General features: G+C 39.3%; 1 protein-coding gene across 6 annotated transcripts in view; it reads left to right on the plus strand.

Annotated features, from left to right (window-relative positions):
- mtss1la (MTSS I-BAR domain containing 2a) overlaps nucleotides 1–23,485 on the plus strand; it is a 34,563-nt gene extending 11,078 nt beyond the window's left edge. The window contains exons 4-16 of one of the 6 annotated variants that reach the window (XM_036585245.1): nucleotides 12,486–12,570; nucleotides 12,909–13,000; nucleotides 13,652–13,726; nucleotides 14,701–14,709; nucleotides 15,345–15,502; nucleotides 15,702–15,809; nucleotides 17,521–17,618; nucleotides 18,595–18,727; nucleotides 18,894–18,968; nucleotides 19,266–19,415; nucleotides 19,717–19,875; nucleotides 21,145–21,310; nucleotides 22,145–23,485. In XM_036585245.1, the coding sequence (XP_036441138.1) occupies nucleotides 12,486–12,570; nucleotides 12,909–13,000; nucleotides 13,652–13,726; nucleotides 14,701–14,709; nucleotides 15,345–15,502; nucleotides 15,702–15,809; nucleotides 17,521–17,618; nucleotides 18,595–18,727; nucleotides 18,894–18,968; nucleotides 19,266–19,415; nucleotides 19,717–19,875; nucleotides 21,145–21,310; nucleotides 22,145–22,929 (2,093 nt within the window). In that variant the 3' untranslated portion in view covers nucleotides 22,930–23,485. The remainder of the gene's footprint in view (nucleotides 1–12,485; nucleotides 12,571–12,908; nucleotides 13,001–13,651; nucleotides 13,727–14,700; nucleotides 14,710–15,344; nucleotides 15,503–15,701; nucleotides 15,810–17,520; nucleotides 17,619–18,594; nucleotides 18,728–18,893; nucleotides 18,969–19,265; nucleotides 19,416–19,716; nucleotides 19,876–21,144; nucleotides 21,311–22,144) is intronic. The other 5 variants (XM_036585246.1, XM_036585248.1, XM_036585249.1 and 2 more) reach the window with 5 other exon arrangements.
- The last annotated feature ends 211 nt before the right edge of the window (nucleotides 23,486–23,696 follow it).

A 23,696-nucleotide genomic window follows, 5' to 3' on the forward strand; every position in this document is an offset into this window, starting at 1 on the left:
TATGGATGATATCTATGATCTGCTTAGAAAGACATATTGTGACACTATAAAACGATAAACAATATAACAATAAATATCATCCTATTGCCCACCCCCACCATATAGTGTATCTGGAAATTCCTAAAATTCTCTACAGATTGTCAAATTATTAGTCATTGAATAATTCATGGTAATTACCGATTTGTATTAAGATTGATAATAACCCTGCAGTTTAAGGAGGTAAAGATTAGAGAAATGTTAAGGTCAATTTAATAGATATTTAATTGAATGTAAGTTAAACAAAGTGAGCATGAACAAAACATTTGCAGTGGACTAAGTAGATAAAGTATTACGTTGTATTTTAGGAATGATGAAAGTCTACCTAGGGCTTTGTATTCTCTGTGGTAAAGAGATTTGGGGAGGGAGTCTCAAACCTCCATGGGTTGAGAGGAGTTGTAGTAATTGGGTATAGTTTTAATGATGGCCCTGGGGCCTGTTTGTGTGCTCAGACCTTGTGCTTAGACCTTCCTTGATATCTTTGTGTGTACGTGTGTGTAGGGCTCTTCAGTGTGATCTCTGCAGCTTGTGGTGGAGAGGCAGAGGCATGTAATCCTCTTTACCTTGCTCTGACACATAGACCGAGTTTGTGCGCAGCCGTGTGTGCGCGTAGTGTGCGGTTAATCTGCCTGGGTGCTCTGGACTGGCAGATGGCATGTATCCGTGCCAGCCATCTGGAGTGTAGGGCACGGGTGAGAATTGGTGCAGGAGATTAACGTCAGCTTCACACTTACTACAGTCCACTCACTTCTAGCACATCGTCACAGGAAATGACAAATATATCAAGACGAACTGGCACACAAAGATATGTTACTTTACATGTTTACTATCGTTCAAAAGTTTGGAACCATTGTTCTGTAGAGTTAAATGTGTTTCTTTGCATGTAATTTAGCGTTCTGTAGGACAGCATTATACTGTTTTGACGGTATTCATGATTTAAAGTGTATTCATCGTTTCTTTCTTCAGGGTTTACTCACTGCCGTGCATAGCATGCATTGTTCAAATACATCATACAACCATTAGGATCCAATCTTGACTGCAAGCCTACCCACTAAAATATTAGCTAATAAATACAACAAAGCTAGCATTAGCAAAACTCTGACCTCAGTCACTGAACAAAATCATAAAGAAAACAGCAGTTATGTCTTTATTCAACACAAGATGGACACCAGAGACAACCCTGAGGTAAGGGATACAGACAGCCTGGTAGCTATCTTGCTAACTTTAGCCTTTACCTTATTATCCTCCTCATCTAATGGGCCATTTCTGTTCTCTCTGTCATGATGATGATGATATGAAGACAGTTACTACAGTTATATAGCTGCAATAAAACGGTTGGCTTCCTAGCACTAAAGTGAGCTATCTGCCCTCCTGTATTCACTGGCTAAAGAAAAAAAAAATCTAAATAGCCCAAAAAATCCAGCCCAGATCACTTGTATTTTTTTCAAAAGTTCCTTTCTCCTTCAAGACACATCATCATATGTTTTTCTAGTCTTTTAACCAGAAAATCCCTCCTGGAGACAGCACTCTGTAGGATGCAAGTAAGCATGATTACAAAAGATATAGCGATGATAACATTTTTGCCAGTGTGTCCCTTTAAGGTTTCAACAAACAAACAAACAAACAAAAATAACAAAACAACACCAACAACAACAATAATAATAATAAAAACATATAAAACGTAAAAAAATACATTTTGGTACCTTGTTTAAGTCAGCATTGTAAGATAAGTTGTGCATTGTAAGTTGTAAGCTATTATTGTAAGTAATATAATAAAAAATAATAACAGTTAATAAAAATGTTAAGATGACAAATAGTTCTAAACTTTTGAATGTTTCTGTACATTTTAACTGTTTTTTTGAGATGAGCTTTTTTGTGCTAATTGAAGGACAATGAAAAACTCATAGTATTATTCTTGTTGTGTGGTTTTCTTAGTAAACATGAAAACATTAAATTATGCAATTTGATCAAATCAGTATCAGTGCACAATATATAGAAAGTAATGTATTAAATATGAGTTTAAAATTACTTATCCAAAGGTCTAGAATCACTCCAAGCTTGTGATTTTAGCTGAATACCAGTGCTGTTTTGTTTTGCTTTGTTGTTGTTATTAAAGTTACATTATTGAACAATGTACATCTTTGATTTTTAACATCTATATACATTTATGAATTTCAAAAACATATCAAACAGTTAACAGCCTTATGTGAAAACAGCTTTCAGACATATGTTATGTGAGAGCAGCAGTTCTACCATTTTAAAACCACAAATACATTTTACAGTTATCTTTACAGTGATTGTTGGCCCGGGAGGAGCAGCAGCACAGAGAGGCGAGAGAGAGGGCCAGAGTCAACACATTTAGCTCTGCGAGTACCGTACATGCTACTTAACCTAAACATAAACAAACCTGGAACTGTGTGACAGAACAGTACGCCACGTTCAGCCCCGTCCTGCAGGATGAGAAAGAGGTCATCGCTGAGATAAAAGATAGAGACAGCAGACGTGAGGGAGAAAGGAAGATGTCTGGAGTTCAAGGAACATGTGGTATAAAGACATAGAGGTAGAGCTAGTTAAAGAAATTGAAAGGACAAAAAGTCAAGCACTTAATGGGGTAGTAACTTTCACAATCACTTTGATGTGGTCCTATTGCCTTTCCCTAACTTCCAGTATTCAGCTTTATGACCAAAGGTGGACAGTACCTATTTACACTTAAGTAACATTTTCATAGGTTTTTACTTCTCTGTTTATAATACATTTAATATATTTGAGTATTTTCAAATGATAATACTTTTACTTCTACTGAAGTATATTTGTGAGGATCGCAAAGTAATATTTATTCAGTTCCATTTTGCCGCTCACGTTGAGTTAATTCTTTTGTCATGTTTCATATCATTATCTTCAGTCTGTGACAGCTCCTAGACTACTTTGCGGCTGCACACACCTCTCATTTTCAATCTCTTATTTTTAGACCAAAAGGATCCTGAAATAGAAAATAATAGCTCTTTTCAAACTTTAGTCGCTGTGCTGATAGATGCAGGATTTGCTATCCACCGTAGTTCTATAGGGAATTCAGTACTGACGTAATTTATTGACCTTAGTCCTGATAATAGGCTACTTTTATTTGTACTTGAGCCATTATTTCACAATTATTATTTTTCACTGTGTGGAAAATAACCACTGAATGGTTAAATGGTTAAATCAGGTTAATTTTTTTCCTTTACCTCTTATTTGACAACAATAAAGCAACAACTCTCGTGCGATTTGCTTCTGGGTCCACTTCTGAGTTAGAGACCACCTAAAAATTACCAGAAGAAAAAGTACTGCTATTATCATTATTATCTCTGTAAGTACATCTGCTGATGCTTCCAGGAACATCACCGATAATGTGCCCATAAACATTAGCAGATGTACTTACACAGATACTTCTACTACTGCCACTAATTCTTCTACTACTGATGATAATAATAATAGCAACAGCTTTTCAAAAGCTGTGTTTCTACAATAATTTCATCAGTGGTATGTACAATAAATGTGGGCTTAATGTAGGATATCACATACCATCTTTAAAAGTTCATTTGTCTTCACATGAAGGGAATACTAGTGCCTCGCTGTGGTTTGTGTGAAATAAATCAGTAAATAAACAACCTGCAGTAAATGAGTTTTTATGTCAATCGAGCAGGGCTGTAGACAAGAGGTGGGCAGAGGTGGCCAGTGACATCCCAGCATGTACCCTTCTGGCAAAGTGACACAGCTGTCATCAATGTCATCAAATAGAAAGAGACATATCTCCTCTTCTGTGTGAGTATTTACACTTAACTTTGAAAATCTGTCATCAGCTCAGTTATCGATAAGTTCTGTGTCAGATGATGCTGCACTTTGTAATCAGCTTGTCATTGCACTGACAGACTGCTGAGAAAACAGATGAGTGAACGCTGGTCAAAACTTTAACATAAGTCTTGTTCATTTTTCTTAAAGAAGCAGCTAACATTGGACTTCTACATTACAGAAACACAGCTAAAGACATCTAAATTAATTTCTACATCCATACAGTAGTGTATTTTTGTTTTGTTTTATGTCATGCTATCACATGATTTTAATCAATTACATGGTGTTCAGCAGTAGAAATTATACAAGGAACAAAACAAACAGTATTTTTCACTGAATTTTAAGGAAAACAGTATCAGCCATAGATAACCAGTCCATAAAAACAGTTATTTAAATAATATAGGCCTAATATGAGCACAGACAAAGCTTCTGTTTTATTTTATTTTTTCGTAAGTAGTTTGCCGGTGTACTAAAATGACTGGGTCCAACATGGCCACCCTATCGTAAACATTCTGGTTCAGCCTCTGCCCTCGGAGCTGTTACCGGAAACAGGCCTACTCTATATCTCTGGATGTGACTACAGTCTAAAAGAGATATAGTAAAGGAAACAGCGAAAACCTGAAAGCGAAAAAAGTCTAGTTATATAATGTCTGTCTGGCTCCTTGTAAATGTGTGTGTGTGCAGGCGGGGAGGAGGGGTGGTATTTAGTGGCAAGGTAATGCAAAGCACATCTGGAGAGGGACAAGAGAAGTTTGGAGTATTTTTAGCAGCAGTGCTTGATCCCCTTGGCAGGAAGTCTCAGAGTAAACAGTCTTACACACACACACACACACTCATGCACAGACACCCCTTAAATTTCTTCATGCCTAGAGCCCGTCGTGTGTAATTTAGATCAGGCGGCCCATATGATTCCAGTCAACTCTCTTCTCTCCACAGCACTCTGGCAGTCTGTTTATTACAGTGTGTGTAACTTCCACACATAAAACGTGCCACTCAGAAACGTGACAAGAGGGAAGGACCCGTGTGGGTGGAAGTGTGAGGTCACCTGCCTGCTGTTATAGCTTGACCAACAGGGCTGTTTGGGGTCTGTTGGGGGAAATTAATGTTTTAAACCCTCTGAGCTTTACAGTTTGTGATTCTGTGTAAAGGAGGATGTAGAGTGTCATTTTTACTGCTACTGTATATCAAATTATTGACTCTGTAGTTAGCTGACTAAACCGTAAAAAAATTCACTTTACATTGCAAAATGATCTTCACCTCAACAAAATAGACGCTAAATAATTGTAGTTAAATATGATGACATGTATCATCTCACATTTGGGTGAAGTGTTTTCAGTGGAATAGTGCTCAGATAAAGGGACTTGTTTGGCTTTAGGTTCCAGACACAGAGGAATTATATGAGACTGTTCCCCACCCCCCAGTGCCCAACACGGCCTCTTCCAGATGAGACCCAGCTTCTACAAAGAAGAGCACTCCCACTGGTAATATTTTAGTCCCAGTGGTTCCACATACTCTATACTGCAAATTCATAAGAGTACAGTCGAACATGCTCTCATCTGGTGGAAGAACAGCACACTGAAGAAAGTAATGCATTGAACTGACTTGATAATGCATTGTCATTAACACATACGTAGTATACAGTATATATTCATGTGGAATGGCAGCAATTGTGATGATGTTTTATTCATGTACAAAGGATGTATCCATTTGAATCAGGTAAATTCGGTGCATCACTTTTTCAGTATATGTCATCTGGATATGTCAGCATTACCCCAACACTGGTTGTGGTGGAGTAGCCCTGTTCTGCACATTTTAGTGTTTTACAGCTGTAACAGACCCACTTCAGCTTGTATCAGGTTGGATCGGTTATCTTAGAGCAGGGACACACCAAAGTATGCAGGGTAGAGTTTCCCAAGGACCACCACCAGTCAGTCTGTTACACTTAGTCTGTTACACTGTTTTCTTGCTGCACATACGTTGCAAGAAGTGGAAATAAAAAGTTAGAAAACCTACATGAATCAGTGATAAAAGATCTAAGATAATATTTGAAATTATAATTGATATGTGTTCTGCCCTTGCAAGACCTCCAAAAATGATCACTTCAAAAAAGTGGGGGACACATGGCCCCTTCATTCCCCTCTGAATTTGCACCAGTGTGCCTGTCCATCAAACCTCATCTTCGCTTGTGTGAAGTAAACTGAAGTGGACATGGTATTAGTGAGAGTGCATACATTGTTAGCTGAAGTTGTTTATGGCAGAATCAGGTCTTTGTACTGCAGTAAAGTGTGTGTGTGTGTGTGTGTGTGTGTGTGTGTGTGAGAGAGAGAGAGAGAGAGAGAGAGAGAAAGAGAGAGAGAGAGGGAGAGAGAGAGAGAGAGAGAGAGAGAGACATGCTGAGCTGCAGGCAGACTGAAGCGAGACATCCATGAATAATTCTGTTTGACTCGCTCACACTGATGCGCTGTTGCAGTGCCAGGCATTGAGCGGCTCCTCGGCAGACCCTGGAGAGAAACCATGGAGACTGCAGGCCTCCACACACTCTCACATACACACACAGCCCCAGAGTGGCTGGCAGCCTCGACTGCACCTGCACACGTACACGTGCGTTGGGGAGCGAGAGCAGGAGCCAGGGGAGCAGACAGCAAATGAGGGCATTTAGAGCAAGAGAAAGCATGAAAGATGTGCTGAGGGGGAAAATAACTCCAGCTGGAAATGGAGATATGACAATATGAAATAGTTACCATAATAAATTATGTCACAATAAGCTTATCTAACTATGTTGTAAGTATTGTCAGTAGTTCCACAACACTAACTAACTGCACGTTTAATGAAAGTGCAGTTTAAATGGGCTTCCATACAGTGTAGCTGTCTGAGGTTTAACCCTGTCAGACAGTTGTGAGTTTGAATCTCGGTGATGCTGGGAGTTCAAAAGAGTGTAATTAGCCTTGCTTAATTGGACGTAGTGTTGTACCTTGTCTACAATATTGAATAAAACAACAAAATATCATAGTATTTCAGTAGAGCTGCACCAGTATGGAAACTGTGGGCTGATAAAGATACCTGATATTTTTATGTACGTATCTGCAGATGCAGATTTAAATGTAGTAATTGGAGCTTAATCTACCTGCATTAGCCATAGAGAAATCCAAAATAGTTTTCTGCAGGGTTACAAATGCATTAAAATGAATAAAATGCAGATATTTTAGCACAGCAGCTCAGAGTCAATGCTCTGCTCTTCAATAAACACATCATTCATACTGATATGCTTCCAAGATTCACAATCATGCACATTTTTATACATTTTTTTTTAAATGTGGCACTAATGTGGTGCATTGTGTCTGTTCCCAAACCTCAAACAAAACGAAATATTGTGATGTGTATCATGTATCACAAACATTTTCTCAAGTATCATAATATATTTTTGTAACACCACCACTGCACATGTAATACATAGAGCCTCGTCATCAGTCTATGAGGCTATTTTTTGATCAAGGATTGGATTGGATCTGTAGTTTGCTGTAATGTGTTGTTTGTGTGATTGTGTGTGTGTATACAGGTGTATATTTGTGTGTTATGCCGGGATTGACAGAACATAACGTCTCTCTCGTACATTATCTGAAATCACACCCACTTTACAATTACATAAATGGGGTGAAATTTGGGTTAGAGTCGGATTTGAAATTGTCCATCGCAGGTCAGTTATGGGAGAAGTCCTGTTCAGCCATCAGAGCTCCAGTGCAAAATGCTTTCCCATTACATACAGACTTATAAACCAGCCTGCTCTATAAAATGTAGACAGGAGAGCTTCGTAGTGTTAACCTCTTGAACTCTAATTTTATTATTCAGTTATTAATGGTAATAGGGCCATATCCTACATAGCCTGCATCCTACATTTTTCTTGTGTGTTCCACTTCTGACATTTGTTTGGATTTATGTACCAAAAAAGTTGGTTAATTATAGTTTACATGGCCATTTTCCCATGTCTCTTTATCCCTTAGGATTATGCAGGCTATTTTTGTTACTGTGCCTTTAAGACCGATATATGTAAATGATCTTTAATCTTATTGGCTGCCCTGTCTCGCGCCACTTTTTTTTCAGTCAGTGCTGGCTGACACACTCCTTATAACTTCACCACGAATGAGAAAGCACAACTGCTATTATCCTGAATAGGCAGATATATGTTAAATCAATTTTGTGACATCACAAAAACAACAAATTAATTATTCATTATTCACCTACCACTAATTATTCAGTAACCTTGTTAAACCGCTATGTAGGTTGTGTAGTTACAAAAGTGAGGAACTGAAGTCTTGAGCTGCTGATGAGTCCTTAGAGTTTAAGGGGTTAATGAACCTTCAGTCATGTTTATTATAGCTTTTCCATATCACCACATGCTTTGGCAAGTTCACACAAGTCTAAATGGCCAGAGCTGTAAGTGGCAGAATGAGAGCTATCATACGAGTCCCTCCAGAGTGCCCCTTGCCCCTGCTGCTGTTCTAGCTCGACTAAATGGTTTCCCCAGACATGAGCAGGTGCTGGATGTAGAAGCAGTGGCTGAATGGACCATCTCAGGCCTGACCATGTGATTTAGGGAAGGCTGTGGGAGCCGCACGCGTCCGGTCAGGGCGGGAGGCCAGGGGACTCCTGGATTCAGGAAGTCTCTGAGTGCTTTCAGGATGGAGCTGTCAGCTGATCCCTCAAGGGAGGGGAAGGGAAAGGGAAGCTGGCAGGTGTGTATGTGTGGGTGGAGGGTATCAGCATAAAGTTAACGGTGACATTGGGATGGTCTGTTTTTGAGATAAAAAGCACCCCCCCTCCCCACCTTCCTTGGCCTGATGTTCTTCATCTTTGAGCTGAACTGCAGCTGTGAAGAGAATGTAGAGAAAAGAGAGAAGAAAGAGCACAACATCGTAGTAATGGGTTTGTTGTTGGCAAAGAAGTTAACCTAATTAAATTCAAGCTGACTCCAGACTTGTGTCAGCAGGGATGCTGGATACATCTGAAAGTGGCTGCATATCTCTGTGTGAACTGCTGGATTTAAGTGCTTGTATCTCTGTGTTTGTCAGGGACAAATTGTAGGTGTGGGTATTTTTTCCCCATATAGTTTCCGATCCCTGTTCAGCTGGCTGACCTTTCATCTTCCCTTCCTCTCACTGTCACCTGGGCTGCAGCACAGTATGTCTCACTCAGAGGGCCAGAGGACAAAATGAGTTTACACACTGTGTCGAAGTAAAGGGAGTGGGCTAATACATGTATACAGGACCAGTTAAAACAGAGGTTCCCAGTCCCAGTCCTGGCGACCCCACACTGTGCACAATTTTGTGCTTTTCCCTCATCAAGAACTCATGTGCTGGGTCTGAGGTGCTAGATGTTTCATGACTGTCTTCAGCATAGTCATCTACAGTGGAGTCCAAAAGTCTGAGGTCACATTGGAACTCTGGTATTTTTTAATTTAAACCTGGAAATAAACCACAGAAAGCTTTAGAATCTTGAAAAAATGTGAAAAAAGACAATTAAAATATTTGAAATTCTGCACCATTTTTAGGTCACTGTTCAAACTGAAGCAGATTGGTGGCTTTGACCATGTTAAGGCCTTTGTACACAAAGGTCAGATTCCTTTCATTCATTGTTCCAGTGGAGCACATGTTCAGACAACTCTCAGGTGGATCTGATCTACTGATCAGAGGCTTTTACACAAACCTATGGAGTCAAGCTGGTATTGGCTCCATAAGGTTGAAATTCATGTAAACATTCAGAGATTTGTAATGAAAAACCTTGTATTAAATTAGAAAGGAACGTAAAATTGAATCATTTTCTTCAGTGGTCTTAGACTTTTGGACACCACTGTTCTGACAAAAAATGACAAATTTTAGATTTTAAGTAGTAGCCCACCGTCCCTTAAACATTCGGCTCTAATGGAACACAATAGATACATCATCAAGTATCAATTTGAAATATCAGTCAAGTCTAGACATCTGTCCAACACTGATAATCTTCTGAAGCAATTATATGTTGATACAGTTGTGAATCCGATATTATTGTGCATCCTTACTAGTTAGATAACATTTATATGATGATAAGAGATTTATTGAGAATAGTAACTGAGTGTTTTTGTGTTACCAGAAATGAAACCTTCACAGTGCTTTGAATGACTGTGAAGTAGTGCCATCAACCATGTCTTCCTTCATGGCAGCCTTCAGAGTTATGTAGCTGTGCTTGGCCGCAAATTAATTAGAAGAAGATATCTGCAGACACTTACATCTCAACAACAAATTCAGAGTTTGTGACATTTTTCATGCTGTGTGAAGGCTGTTGTCCCATTGTCTTAATTTCCATCCCTTGTACTAAACATTTGGCTTCTATTGGATATTTGTGTGCTTTGTGCTTAGAAAGCATCTCAGCATGAGCAAATGCATGCAGTTTAAAGAGTTCTACTGCAGCCTCACATGATGTGGTGGCTTTGTTTTTTAGTGCGTGCTGCTGCAGCAGGCCAGGTTAGCACAGGCCTCTCCCATTCTCTCCTGCAATAATGGTGTTTAGGAAACAGAGCGGACAGGAAAGGCAGACACAGTGAGGAAGAATAGAGGGATATCCCTTCACTGCACTCCCTCCTTTTCCCTTTGGACCAGCTGGAGCGAGGGGGAAAGGGTGAATGGGAGGGGCTGGCTGAACTTTTCTCCTGACACACATACACAACAGACACGACATGGGCCTTTTATATTGAAATGTGGACCCACCACTACACGCATATTGTTGCTGGAACAAACTGTAATCTGTAAAATCCTAACTTTTCAGGAGAAGGAAAACATGTTCTTGTTTTTTTGTTCTCTGAGGTTTCCTAATAAGGCATGTGTGGTTTATGTACCAAAACATAGTCATAATTCATTTTTACATGACCATTTTCCAACCTCTCTTTATCCATTAGGGTTAAACAGTCTGTTTTTGTTACTGAGCCTTTAAGACTGATCTGATTGGCTGCCCTGCATTGTGCTTCATTCACAAAGCAGTCTAGGCTGAAACACTCCTTGTAACTTCAGTGTGAATGGGTGGAGCTACACTGCTATAGGCTGAATATGTGGATTTATGTAAATGCATTGTTTTTTGTGACATCTCAAAAAACAGTGAATTCAAAATGGGCTGTTTTTGTAGCTTAGTTTTCAGATGTGGACTACATGGACTGGAGAGTGAAGGGAAGTTTTGAAACTTTAACAATGTTTACGTGCCACATCAAACTCTTTTATTTCAAAATGGTGAGGAAAATTCAGTTTTCCAGTGTATGCTAATGAATGGGGTTTTATTTCGGACCATATGTTCATGCAATGTAAAAAAAATAATAATAACAATAATAATAACCTGCCATTATGACTTTCTGACCTGCCAACAACCATATAAGTATGAATCTACGAACACATGGACCTTCCTTTCTCTTCTGAGAAAAAAATAAATACTGTTAACACTCTCAACAAGCACTATAAGCTCCACACAGCATCAAGCTCAGACTTACTGATGTCTTTAATTGCTGAGTGTTATTTAAAATCATGGGGGACCTTTTTCTTAATTAACATATAGATTGCATAGATCAGGTCGATAAAGTATTAAAAGAACACTCAGTCTGGATTCGCTCTTAAAACTGTTTATGCAGATGTGTGGTCCGGCTTCACAGTCGTACCCTAATAGCTGGTGTGTCCTACTGGTCTCGATAACTACAGTGCTACTGTAGGTCTGATCAGACGGAGGAAATCTTGGCTGAGCTTTACTGCATGAGGGCCCAGACTGATCTTTACAGCTTAAGACCCCATTTTAATTACACTTGGCTGGAGAGGAAAGTAATGCTACCAAGTCATTATTTCCAGGGTCACCAGAGTAGCGATTGTTTCTTGATACATCAAAGCCATGGTGGGGAGGAAGTGGGTTGGCTGGAGCCAGGAGGTTCTTTATTTAACCATCAGAAACCCAAGCGCTGATTTGGCTCTTGGGGGTTTTTTGGCTTTTGGTGCATGCAATAAGTTTTATGCATTTAAATGCAACTGTAGGTTTCCATGATAACAAAATTTCATCACACTGTTTTCTAAAGTCTACAACTGCATGATGATTACTCAAAACAATGTTTTATTAATGTTAGGCAAATTTAACTTACTAAAGCGGAATACTGAATTACTGATCCTCTGATTTTTCAAAATTTCTGAGATGTAAACAAAGTCCTTCAGAGTGGTTAGATGTTAAGTAATTGATTGTGGAAAAAACTTACCAAGATTTTTTACCAAGAATTGTTGATAGATAGCAGGGGTTGTGACATTTACAACACAAATATATGCTATATCTATCTATCTATCTATCTATCTATCTCTCTCTCTCTCTCTCTACACATGTGCAGAAGTGTGTTCTTTGTAGAGGAAGTGTTAACATATTTACACTTAGAAAAACAACAAAGCATATCATTTGACTGGGGTGCCAAGACTTTGCATTCAAGATGTTTTCTTAAACTTCTATTTCATTACTTGGTCAATGTGATTCTTTCAGTTTTAAAATTATTTATTTTACCTCGTTTTATTTTGCGATCACTGTGTTCCTGCCTTCATTGTACAGATAGTTTGTCTTATGTTTAGTTGTGCCTGTTTTTCCAGGTGCTACCAGGGACATTGGCTCTGCTCTGACCAGAATGTGCATGCGCCATCGCAGCATTGAGGCCAAACTGCGACACTTCACCAAGTGAGTGATCAATGCAATCATGTTCTTATTACTGTCATCCCTGCCTCCCTTCCAATTAAGCTCGGGAGGAAAGTCGCTGGCCATGCCAGACATTGATTTTCCACTGTCCGGATGACCTTACACTTCCATCGACCCGTCCACTGCTTTAAGGCTCTGATGGGTTATTTTTGCAGTGAGTGAGTTTACACTCAGATTACTGAGAGAGTGCTTATAGACATTGACCGTGCTTTCATATTCACATTCCTTATGCATTGTTCTCTATTGATGCTATTATGTCACGATTCACATTCCTTATGCATTGTTCTAGTGACGCTATTATGTCTTTCCTGTTCATCCAGTGCTCTTATGGAGAAACTGATCACACCACTCCAGGACAAGATAGAGGAGTGGAAGAAGACTGCTGCCCTTCTAGATAAAGACCATGCCAAAGGTATGACTGATGTCTGAAGGTAGTTGTTAGGAAATAAATTATAATATATCGTTGCATCTTTAGTAAAGAAAATGGCTCTATATAGAACCATTAACACTCAAAGAACCCTTTGCATGATTAAAGGGTTTCTTTTGCGTCATGAAAGGGTTTTTTCAGATTGATGGATAATGTTTTATATGGATCTATATAGAACCTTTTTGAAAAGGGGTTCCATATTGCACCAAAAGGGTTCTTCTATTGTTACAGGCTTGACATTATAACAATAGAAGAACCTTTTTGGTGCTATATAGAACCCTTTTCAAATGGGTTGTATATAGAACCATCTACAGCACATTCTCCATCAATATAAAGAACCATTTTATGATCAAATCCTTTAATCATGCAGAGTGTTCATGGTTCTATAAAGAACCATTGTCTTTACTAAAGAACTCTTGAGGAACCATCATTTTTAGAGTGTATATGAGAAAGAAAAAACATCCTTAGCCTTGGTGTTAGTTAATGTAACAGGATTATTATTATTATTCCAGGACCATTTCTGTTGGTCAGTGTATCAATCAGTTTTGATAATGACACTAATAATATACTGAGCAATATGAATGATGCTTTTGTTGATTGTGTCAAACACTAGTTCTTCTTTGTCTCCATCTTCAGAGTACAAGCGGTCTCGGCAGGAGATCAAGAAAAAGTCCTCAGACACTCTGAAGCTGCAGAAGAAGGCCAGAAAAGGTCTGTTTTACTCCTCCACTCCCTTCTGTCACCACAACTGCTGCTTCACTCTCTGCAGTCTGAACTGCAGTCTCAGCCCCTTCAGTTGTTGTGCTGTGAGGATTGATGTAGTCGCTATGCTGAGCATTATTAGAGTGCAATATGAGTCAGAGCTGTGGGCTCAGATCCTTACTGCTGGTTGGATGATTTAGGTTAGAGTCAGATTAAGGGTTACAGATGAAGGTCAGAGGGCTACAGCAGCCGGACGATAAACAGAATTGTGGACATTCTACTCACTAGCACCATCTGGTGGAGACACCACTCATTTTTAATCCAGAAAACGACATTAGGGCCAGAACTATTGATTACATAGGCGATCAAGTAATGTATGGATTATTTTGATAATTCATTTTTAAAATAGCTTTTAAAAAATTAACAAACAATAAATATGGACTAACTAAACAATGGCAAACCTTTGAGCTCATATCTGTACTTAATTGAGCTGCCTCAGTAAAGTATTAACTCTTTATTTTGGCCAAAATAGGGGTATTTTCAAGTGTATATAAAAATGAGTATTGTATTCTTTTTACTGCCTATATTACTAAATACTGTAATATCACACTGTATTCATAATTGTAAATGGTAGTGGGGAATTAAATTACACTGAATCAAGTCAAATTATGGTGAAATTTCATGATGCATCAAAAAATTTCCTAAAGAATAAAGTGATCAAGTATAATGAAGTAATTGTGACCTCTCTAAACTAAAACAGATTTGTTTTTTGCTTTTAGGAGTTAAATATTGAATATTTGTGCTGTTTTTTTGAGCTTATATCTGTACTGAATTATCCTGCTTGCAAATGCATTCGCCTGCATCTTTCTACACTTTTGCAGTCTTTTCTCTGTAACTCTCTTCATCTCACTCTCCTCTTCTCTCTCTTTCTTGGTCTCTCTTATGCTCTTGCTTGCTTGACCTGTGCACCCTATAAACCTTAGAACTCCCAGGTATGTATTTAAACAGTAGCTTACCACATTTCACTCAAGTCTGTAGACTAGACTCCATTTCATTTCACTCGAGTGATTTTATCTCTCTCTCATGTTTGATTTTTTTTTTGACTGTTGTCTCTGAAAAACACTTGTAATGCATGTTTCCATTTTGTACACATTGTTATTCTCTGTTCAAGGCACAACATGCTTCCATTTCATGAAAATATCCTACAATAGGGAACTGTGGGATCTTCTAAACATCGTGTTTGTGTGGATCCAACAGTTTGCATCTCATTGTCCATGTAACTGTCCTGATTCTTGTGTGACATCGTGTACTAGTGAAGGTGTTTCCTGCATGGAAGCCGACAATGTTCTATGGCTGTGTTGACCTTCTGCATCATAATCTGTTTTCATCAGATAGAGGGACTTCATGTGGAACATCTGTGCTGACATCCTCTTCAAACATCTCATGTGTACTCATCTGTCATAACTACCGCCTGATTGACCAGCTCATATTGCAGTTTTGTGGCATCTGTCTGTGCATGATGATTGAATTAGTGCTACGCAATGCACTGATTATGATTTACTTCCTCTTTTACTTCTAATCTGCTATTGTATCTCTCTCTCGCTCCCTCTCTCTTTCGATTTGTCAGGTCGAGGAGGGTTGCAGCCTCAGCTGGACAGCGCTATGCAGGATGTGAGTGACATGTACCTGTTGATGGAGGAGACGGAGAAGCAGGCGGTGCGCCGGGCCCTCCTAGAAGAGAGGGGGCGCTACTGCACCTTCATCAGCTTCCTACAACCTGTGGTGGTGAGTGCATGAAAAGTAGTGCAATATTACAAAAGATACAGCAGTAGTTCCATCCAGTACCGATATTGCTAACATTTAATGGAATTGTCATTAACCGCTGGCTACTAGTTTTCATTCATCGTAAGCCATGTTGTGCTATTCTTTTAATGCTGCAGGTCTTGGTGGGTGTATATAAAGTATGTGTGCTGATGATTTTCAGAATGGAGAGATTGCTATGCTGGGAGAGGTCACTCATCTCCAGGCTATTATTGATGACCTCACTGTGCTGACCACCGATCCACATAAACTGCCAGAGGCCAGTGAACAGGTGCTTTCCTAAACACACTAACTATTCATTTGAATCACAGATGGAATTTAAAGTGCACAGATGGATTGATTGATAATGAATGTTTGTAATCAATTATAATAATGTCATGTGCTTTTTTCTGGACATTGTTTTCAAATGTAAAAATATACTTGGTGTATTGTTTTTACTGTCTGCATTCCATTATTATGAAAACAGTGTAGTTACTTTGGTGAATTTACTGTATTTGTAAAATAGCTATATTTTACACAAATAATCAAATTGAATCAGAGAAAGTTGTTGTAAAATTTGAGAATCATAATCAAATCTCTTTGTGAGATCAAAGATTTACACCTTAACTGTGCATGCATTGGAAACATGCATGCATTAGGTACACACATACAGTGTAAAAGTCAGAGACTACCCTTCTTTTATATTTAATTTCCATCAAAATGGTAAAAATGGCAAGGTAATAACTTTTCAGGAGATTAGATACAAGATAAGGAAGTCAATAAAATAACTGGAGTTTTCAAAACTAGAGTTAAAAAAATAATAGAAGATGCTGAGAAAATGGGAACCTGATAGACCACCAAAACTGTCACCATAAGACAATAACAATAAAACAATACTTACAGCGTTCATCTTTGACAAATATTTGAGAAAATTCAGCTCCACTCTTGCTTCACATCTGAAAAAATCCACAGGTGTTTCTGTCCATCTGTTCATTAGAGAAGGCAATGCAATGCTATGAGTCTGAAAGGATGTTTAGCTGTCAAGAAACTGTTACTGAGAAAAGAAAAGAGACAAAAATGAAGTAAATTTGCAATCAAACAAAGAAGCTGCCAGTGTTCTCAGAACAATGGACTGACCACCCCAGAGTCCAGACCTCAACATCATTGAATGTGTTTGGGATTTCTTGGATCGTGAGAGGCAGAAAATGCAACCAACTTCTAAGACTGAACTTTGGAGATGTGGAAAAAATGGATTTCTTTGAAAAACTAAGAGCAAGTCTCCAAAAAAGAACAGAAGCTGTAATGAATGCAAAGCGTGGACACACTCAATACTGAAAAACTGCACATTATATTTGCTGTAAAATATTCAGTGAAATATGTTTTCTGCTTTTTCCTGAAATGAAAAACTGTACTTAATGGCAGTTCACCTGGAAAAAAATAAATGAAGGGTGGTCTCTGACTTTTTCACAGTGCTGTAGAACGATGTGATCGAAGTCTTTACCTGTCTCATTGATACAAAAGTGTAAAAGTCATCATAATCACACCCAGATTCTTTGCTGCTGGCAGTCTGGGTGAAGGAAACTGGCTGAATGAAAGACTCAAGTAGGATCCAGTTGAGAGCTGAACTTTGTTGCTGGCAGGAAAAAATTCCAAACTTGAAGTCAGTCCGACAGGGGAAAAACATCAGACCACCAGAGACAAGACTCAAAAAATACAAAAACCCATATATATATAAGGCAGACAAGGGTCAAAATCTAAAATACTTCTAGGAGAATCACAAGGCTCAGAATTGGCAGAGAGCACTAACACAATTTCATTAAGATCTTATGAAAAGAGTCTATATATAGATGAATGACAAACAGCATTCAGATGAGCAGAGTCAGCACACTAGAAGGAGAGAGCGACCTCTGCTGGTGACGAGGGGGTCCCCGGCTGAGGATGTGTCACTGGGTAAATTCTGTGGTTTAATAACCTTCCCATGTAACTTTGCTTTACTCCACCAGGTGATTTTGGATCTGAAGGGTTCTGACTACAGCTGGTCCTACCAGACTCCCCCCTCCTCCCCCAGCAGTACTGGCTCCAGGAAGAGCAGTTTGTGCAGGTGCTCATCTCATTACATCACTGATGTTTCATGCTGGCCTGAAGTTACTTTGGCTTAATCTCTTAGCAGGATTCATTCATTGGTTTCATTCATGCAAGAAAAGATGTTAATAGGGTGAAAATGTGTGGCACACCTGGCTAAGAGGGTTGTGTGAATGGGAATTAGCAATTACTGACATTCAGGGAGATAATTGGGCAAAAATCCAACAAAATGTGGGAAAAAAGCGTTCTGTATGTAGTTGTTCCTTTTGTCAAACCTGACCTAGAGTATGACTAATTAAGGCCTAATTAAAGAGGAATTCCACCATTTTTTTAAATTTCTGCACAATTAAACTGCAAAGATGTTGACATTCATAGTGGTTTAATGTGAAATGCACCATTTTGTGCATTTTTTTATATTTGTTAGTAGCAGAGAGGTACATGCAGAGCATTGTAAGGCAAAATAGTACCTAAAAAATATTTTTCAGATTCACCACTATTGTACCATTATCCATACTATACATAAAATCTCAGAAAACATGTGTAGGTTCAGTTTTCATTTTGACAGTAAATGAATTGGCAGTGACCTATCACCACTGGTTTCTATCACCACCGTTGTGAAGAAAATCTGAGTCTGTAAATTTCTCTCCAAAGCAGCATTTCACATCAGACCACTCTGAAAGACTTTATTTATATCATAATGACTGAATTATGCAGAAAATTTTAAACATTGTTGGAATTCTCCTTTAAGGCTTGATGCCTTATGTATTTTAAGTCTTCATTTAATCCTTAAACTCTAAAGGCCTGTATCTGGCCCACACTGAAGTTCCTCACTCTCATAACTGCATAGCTTACATACTAGTTTCCTAATAGTAACTGAATAATTCATAGTAGTCACTGAAAAATTAAGTTTTAAGATTATTAACAGAATAATGCATTTAAGTTTCAAAGGGTTCAGTTTACAGAAAGCTCTAATTTTTAATCTCTCTGTCTCTCAGTTTGGTGCATCTACCACCAGGTGGTGCACATCGCCTGAGCAGTGTGTCCTCTCATGATTCCGGATTCATCTCTCAAGATGCCAACATGCACTCCAAACCTCCATCTCCCATGCCATCGGACATTACCAGTCAGGTGATTTGCTATTGTATCTAATAATAACAGCATACAGTCTGTCTGTTTAGACTGACAATAACATTTTCTTTCAGATCCAATCAGAAAATGTATCCAGTCTGGGTTGACTGGCATTTTAACTTGCTACTGGACTCTGTAACATTATCCTCAAACCTCTTCTTTGCAGAAGTCATCCAGCTCTGCATCCTCTGAAGCCTCAGAGACCTGTCAGTCCGTCAGTGAGTGTGGATCTCCCACAGCAGTGAGTATTACAGCTTACACGGGCTGCAAGTTCAGTTCTTAGTGGCATAACTCTTGACATATTAAAATATAATTAATACAGTTTCTTTGTTAGTGCATTCACCCCATTTTAATCATTTCGCTTTTGCTTTAACTTTTGCTTTTTTCTTAAATTTGAACTCAGTCTAAGTTTAGTTTGCCTCAGTTTCACATGTCTACATTTATGATTTTGCTTCTAAGGCGGCTTCGTAGAGCTCAGTGGAGTCTGTCCTCCATTATCATTCTGACCATCTGATCAAGTTTCATTCCATCTCCACAGTTTGGCTCATCCTTCGCTACTTTCCGCCCTGCTCACTTTTACAATGGCTCCATCAGGCCTCTGTCTTTCATAGCTCCCGCGTCCCCATCCTTTAATCATTCCCCTGGATCAAACTCCCCTTCACCCACATCAAAAGTTCCTCACTGGAAGGTTTGTTTTCATTTTGACCACTTGGTCTCGTTTCATTTAAGTTCTTGCATTCTCTTTTTTTGCCTTTTAAACACGTTATTTGGTTAATCTGGTCTCATGCTTGTTTTTTCATTTAATTACTTGCTGTTTACCCTTTGTTGTGGTATTTTTTCCAGTCAGTATTTTTCCAGTCTGTTTCTTTTTATGATAGTGTTCAACTCTTGGCCTCTTATCATTTGACACAAATGATGGACTACAGACAGATCTATCTGTAGCTTGCTTGCGCAGCATCGTTCCAAAATGGTCTTATTTGTTGCCACAGCAGGACTGGGCTAAAGCAGCTCACTGTGAGCAGCCTGGCGCTGTCCCTCAGCGCAGGAGTGAGGCCGCAGAGCCCCCTGGTGGACCCAGAGGGAATGGTGTGGTGCACCCTGAGGACCCTTACAGGACCAGAGTGAGCCCAGCAAACATCACTGGAAAGGTGCATAAGATGTGGCTGAGGCACAACCCAAAGACAAATATGCTAAAATTAATGCAGATATTTATAACACAAAGTTTCTTAATAGTACACATAACTTTTTACCAGTGATCAAGAATGAAAAAATATAAAAAGTGCAAACATACAAGAGAAATAGCATAAACAATAAAAAAAATAGAAACATCACCATGGAACCTGGCCTGATTTTTTAAGTGGGTTAAAGAACTTTCCAAAGCCCATCATTGCATAAAATCTAGGTCCATCTCACATGTATTTTTGGGCCCTTATTCGCCAGAATTCTCAGAGGAGGAGTACTGATCTAGGATATTTTCATGTCTGCAGATTAATCATTCGACTTAAGAAAGAAATCTGAGCCTAGATGAGTACTCCTACTCTAAGAACCTTCTTGGTATGAATTTATAATCCTACTCATTTTGTTGTATGAAAATACAGTCACTTAATGTAACACGTAGGCCTACTTAACCTCTGCGTCTTTATGATGTTTGGTTTAAATCTGGTTTAACCAGTCAGGCTGTTTTCTTTAAACACTGACAAACTATCATAGGATTCTAGGCACTGCCTTATTAAGTGTACTGCCTTAGTTGGTGGTGCTAGTCTCCTGGTAATGGGGGCACTAATACCTCCTCAGATTTATAGAAAAATACTTTTCACAGTTCCTGAATAGAAATTTATTAGTACAAAACTCCTAAGACGTTTTCTGGCTAGGCCTGTCACAATCATGAAAGTTTAGCCAAAGCTTATTTGCATAATAACTAATTGCGATTAACAATTTCATATTTTTTGTTAATTTTATGCCCCTATTAAAGTGTGAGGCTGAAGTGGCCAAATTGAATGATTAGTGATTCTGTGGTGCTTTCTGTTGGAACTTTATAGCTCCCAACTTATGAGAGAAATAGTTTGAGCTCACATAAATAAACTTATCTCACTGTTGTCCTCTATAGGTGTTATTGCATTAGTCAGGTTTTTTGTTGTTTTTCTAAGCTCCATGATTTGTCTGAATAAAATTGCTTACATGTATTTGCCTCAACTGAATAAAATGCACCCAACTGACATTTTGTTTGTTGTGATGGAAACACATGATTGTAAAACTAACAACTATGGAAAATAATTGGGATCAGCAGCTTAAATAACTGTGATTATGTGGTTTGTTGTTTATTGTTCTTTATGTAATACTTCTAACAGGCCTGTTTCTGACTCTAAATGATGTGTTATTTTCCCTATTCTCTCTCTGTCTCTCTCTCTCTCTCTCAGCATGGTAAGCCGATGATGTCTGCAGCCAGTGAGCTGGCGATGGTTCTGACTCGTGGTTTGAGTCTGGAGCAGCAGAAGAGCAGCTGTGACTCCCTGCAGTATTCTAGTGGATACAGCACACAAAACACCACTCCATCCTGCTCTGAGGATACCATCCCCTCACATGGTAACCTCCCAACACACATGCACACACACACACACACACACACACACACACACATTCATCACACACACACACATACATCAAACAATATTACGGCCATATATCACAGTGCCAGTGATATTTAATTTTGGCTGTTTACTCAGGAATATAAGGTTTAAGAAGATGTCACCATTATTCAATAATATATTTTTAAAGTGTATCTAAAGGGACCATAGTTTTTTATTGTATTTTTGTCTCTTGAGGTTCACCTATAACATTACTGTGATTTTATTTACCAAAAAGAACATAATATATTTTTACACAACCATTTTCCAAACTCTCTTTATCGCTTAGAATTAAACAAACTATTTTTGTTCCTGTGTCTTTAAGGCTGATAAAAGATAAATGACCTCTGTTCTGTTGGCTTCCTCATTTAAAAAGCAGTGTGGACTGAAAAACTCTTTAAAACTTTAGTACGAATGGGTGGGGCTAAACTGCTGAAGGCTGTTTATGTAAATTAGTTGGTTCTTGTAATATCACAGAAACAGTAAATTCAAAACAGGCTGTTTTGCAGCATCCATGTCTGGACCATACAGACTGGGGAGTCAATGATACGTTTTTAAAGTTTAACCATGTTTTCACGTATTACTTCAAACTGCTTTATTTTAAAAAACGAGGAATTCGATTTTCCATGATATGAACCCTTTAACAGTTTACAGATCTGAGAAGAGAACGCTTTTGAGCAACGACACAAATACAAGACTGCAGATGCAATGCACATCAGTTAGGCAGGAAATCCAGAATTAATAACTCATAAAGACAGTCAGTGCTCATAATTGCCCCAATATCTGTCTGCAGGTTCTGACTATGATTGCTACTCTATGAACGGAGACGCTGACAGTGATGCTCAGACGGACTTTGATAAATCCTCCACTGTCCCTCGCCATAGCAACCTGGCCCAGAACTACCGTCGCATGATCCAGACCAAGCGGCCAGCAAGCACTGCGGGGCTTCCTGGAGGAGTGGGTGCACAGGGTTCCCCTGCAGCCAATGGCAAAGGAGCTTCAGGAGGAACCGTCATTTCTTCTGGGACAGCGACCATCCGGAGGACCCCCTCCTCCAAAGCTGGTGTGAGACGTGTCCCCTCCAACGTGGGTCCGATTCCAATCCGGCCTCCCATTGTTCCAGTGAAGACCCCGACTGTCCCAGACTCCCCTGGATTCCCCAGCCCTCCACCAGAGCACAATGGCAGTGAGGAGAGCCTGTACAGTGAGGATTCTCTGGAAATACTGGAGTACAAAGCCTCCCCCAAACGGATGAGCCTACCCAACCCTGCTTGGGGCTCAGGCATGAGCATATACGCCCACCAGCCTGGAGCTACGGCCCTCAGCACAGAAGAGGACCAGCTCCTGGCCGCAAACCGCCACAGCCTGGTGGAGAAGATTGGAGAGCTTGTGGCTAATGCCCACGCACTAGGAGAAGGTCAGTACCCGTTCCCCATGGATTCCCAGCCCAGCCGAGGCCACCAGGAGGACACCCCGCCCCCTACTGAGGGAGAGGACATTCTGAAGTCCATCCGCAGAGGGGTGCGTCTCAGGAAAGCTGTGTGCAATGACAGGTCAGCACCCAGGATCATGCGATAGCTTCACTCCTCACTGCCAGCCTGATTCATATTGACTCTGCAGAAAGAGGAATGCTTGTATGTATGTCAGAAAAGAATTGTAAAATCAGTGTTTATAAACTGGTGACTAACAAATGTCAGGCCAGTATCAGTGTAACGTGGTGAGTGTATATGGACACAATTCCCATATGAACTATTATTGTTGTAAGGATGCTGACAGCATCTATAGGAAAGGCACATTATAAAAGACTTCTTACAGCCTGACGGATGAGAGTATGTTTAAAGTGTGTATTAACATTCTAGTTGTCAGTTGTTCCGTTTGGAGTTTTGATTTGTAATTACTATGTTAATCATATGTTACTCATCTGTAACTGATGTAAAGCGAGTTTGACTAATTTCTCATCTCTCCAGGTAATCGCTTTGTAAAAAAAGCCGAAGTGTTTTGTTGTTGATTAAAACGCTGATGTGTTGAATGCAAATGGCACCACAGTAGCCTACTCACACTCAGAGGGACCACACGAACAAAGTACTGTAAATACTGTAAACTGCCAAATAAAACACGTCAAGTGTACCACAAGTCCCTGGACTAAAGAGTGATCTTTGTTTAAAGATAAGGTTCCTTTTCCGGCAAAAAACTAATAAATGGATCCTCAACCAATTCAAGCCTCAACTCTCACTTCAAATCCAGATAACCAAATCTTGGACAAATCTGTTTTGGAAATATTCTGGGAGTACCCATTCATTGGAAAAGACCTTTATGCTTGGTTGAAGAGTTAAAGTTAAAAGAGG

Source organism: Colossoma macropomum, unplaced genomic scaffold (genome assembly GCF_904425465.1).
Source record: "Colossoma macropomum unplaced genomic scaffold, Colossoma_macropomum, whole genome shotgun sequence".
In the NCBI taxonomy this organism is placed as follows: domain Eukaryota; kingdom Metazoa; phylum Chordata; class Actinopteri; order Characiformes; family Serrasalmidae; genus Colossoma; species Colossoma macropomum.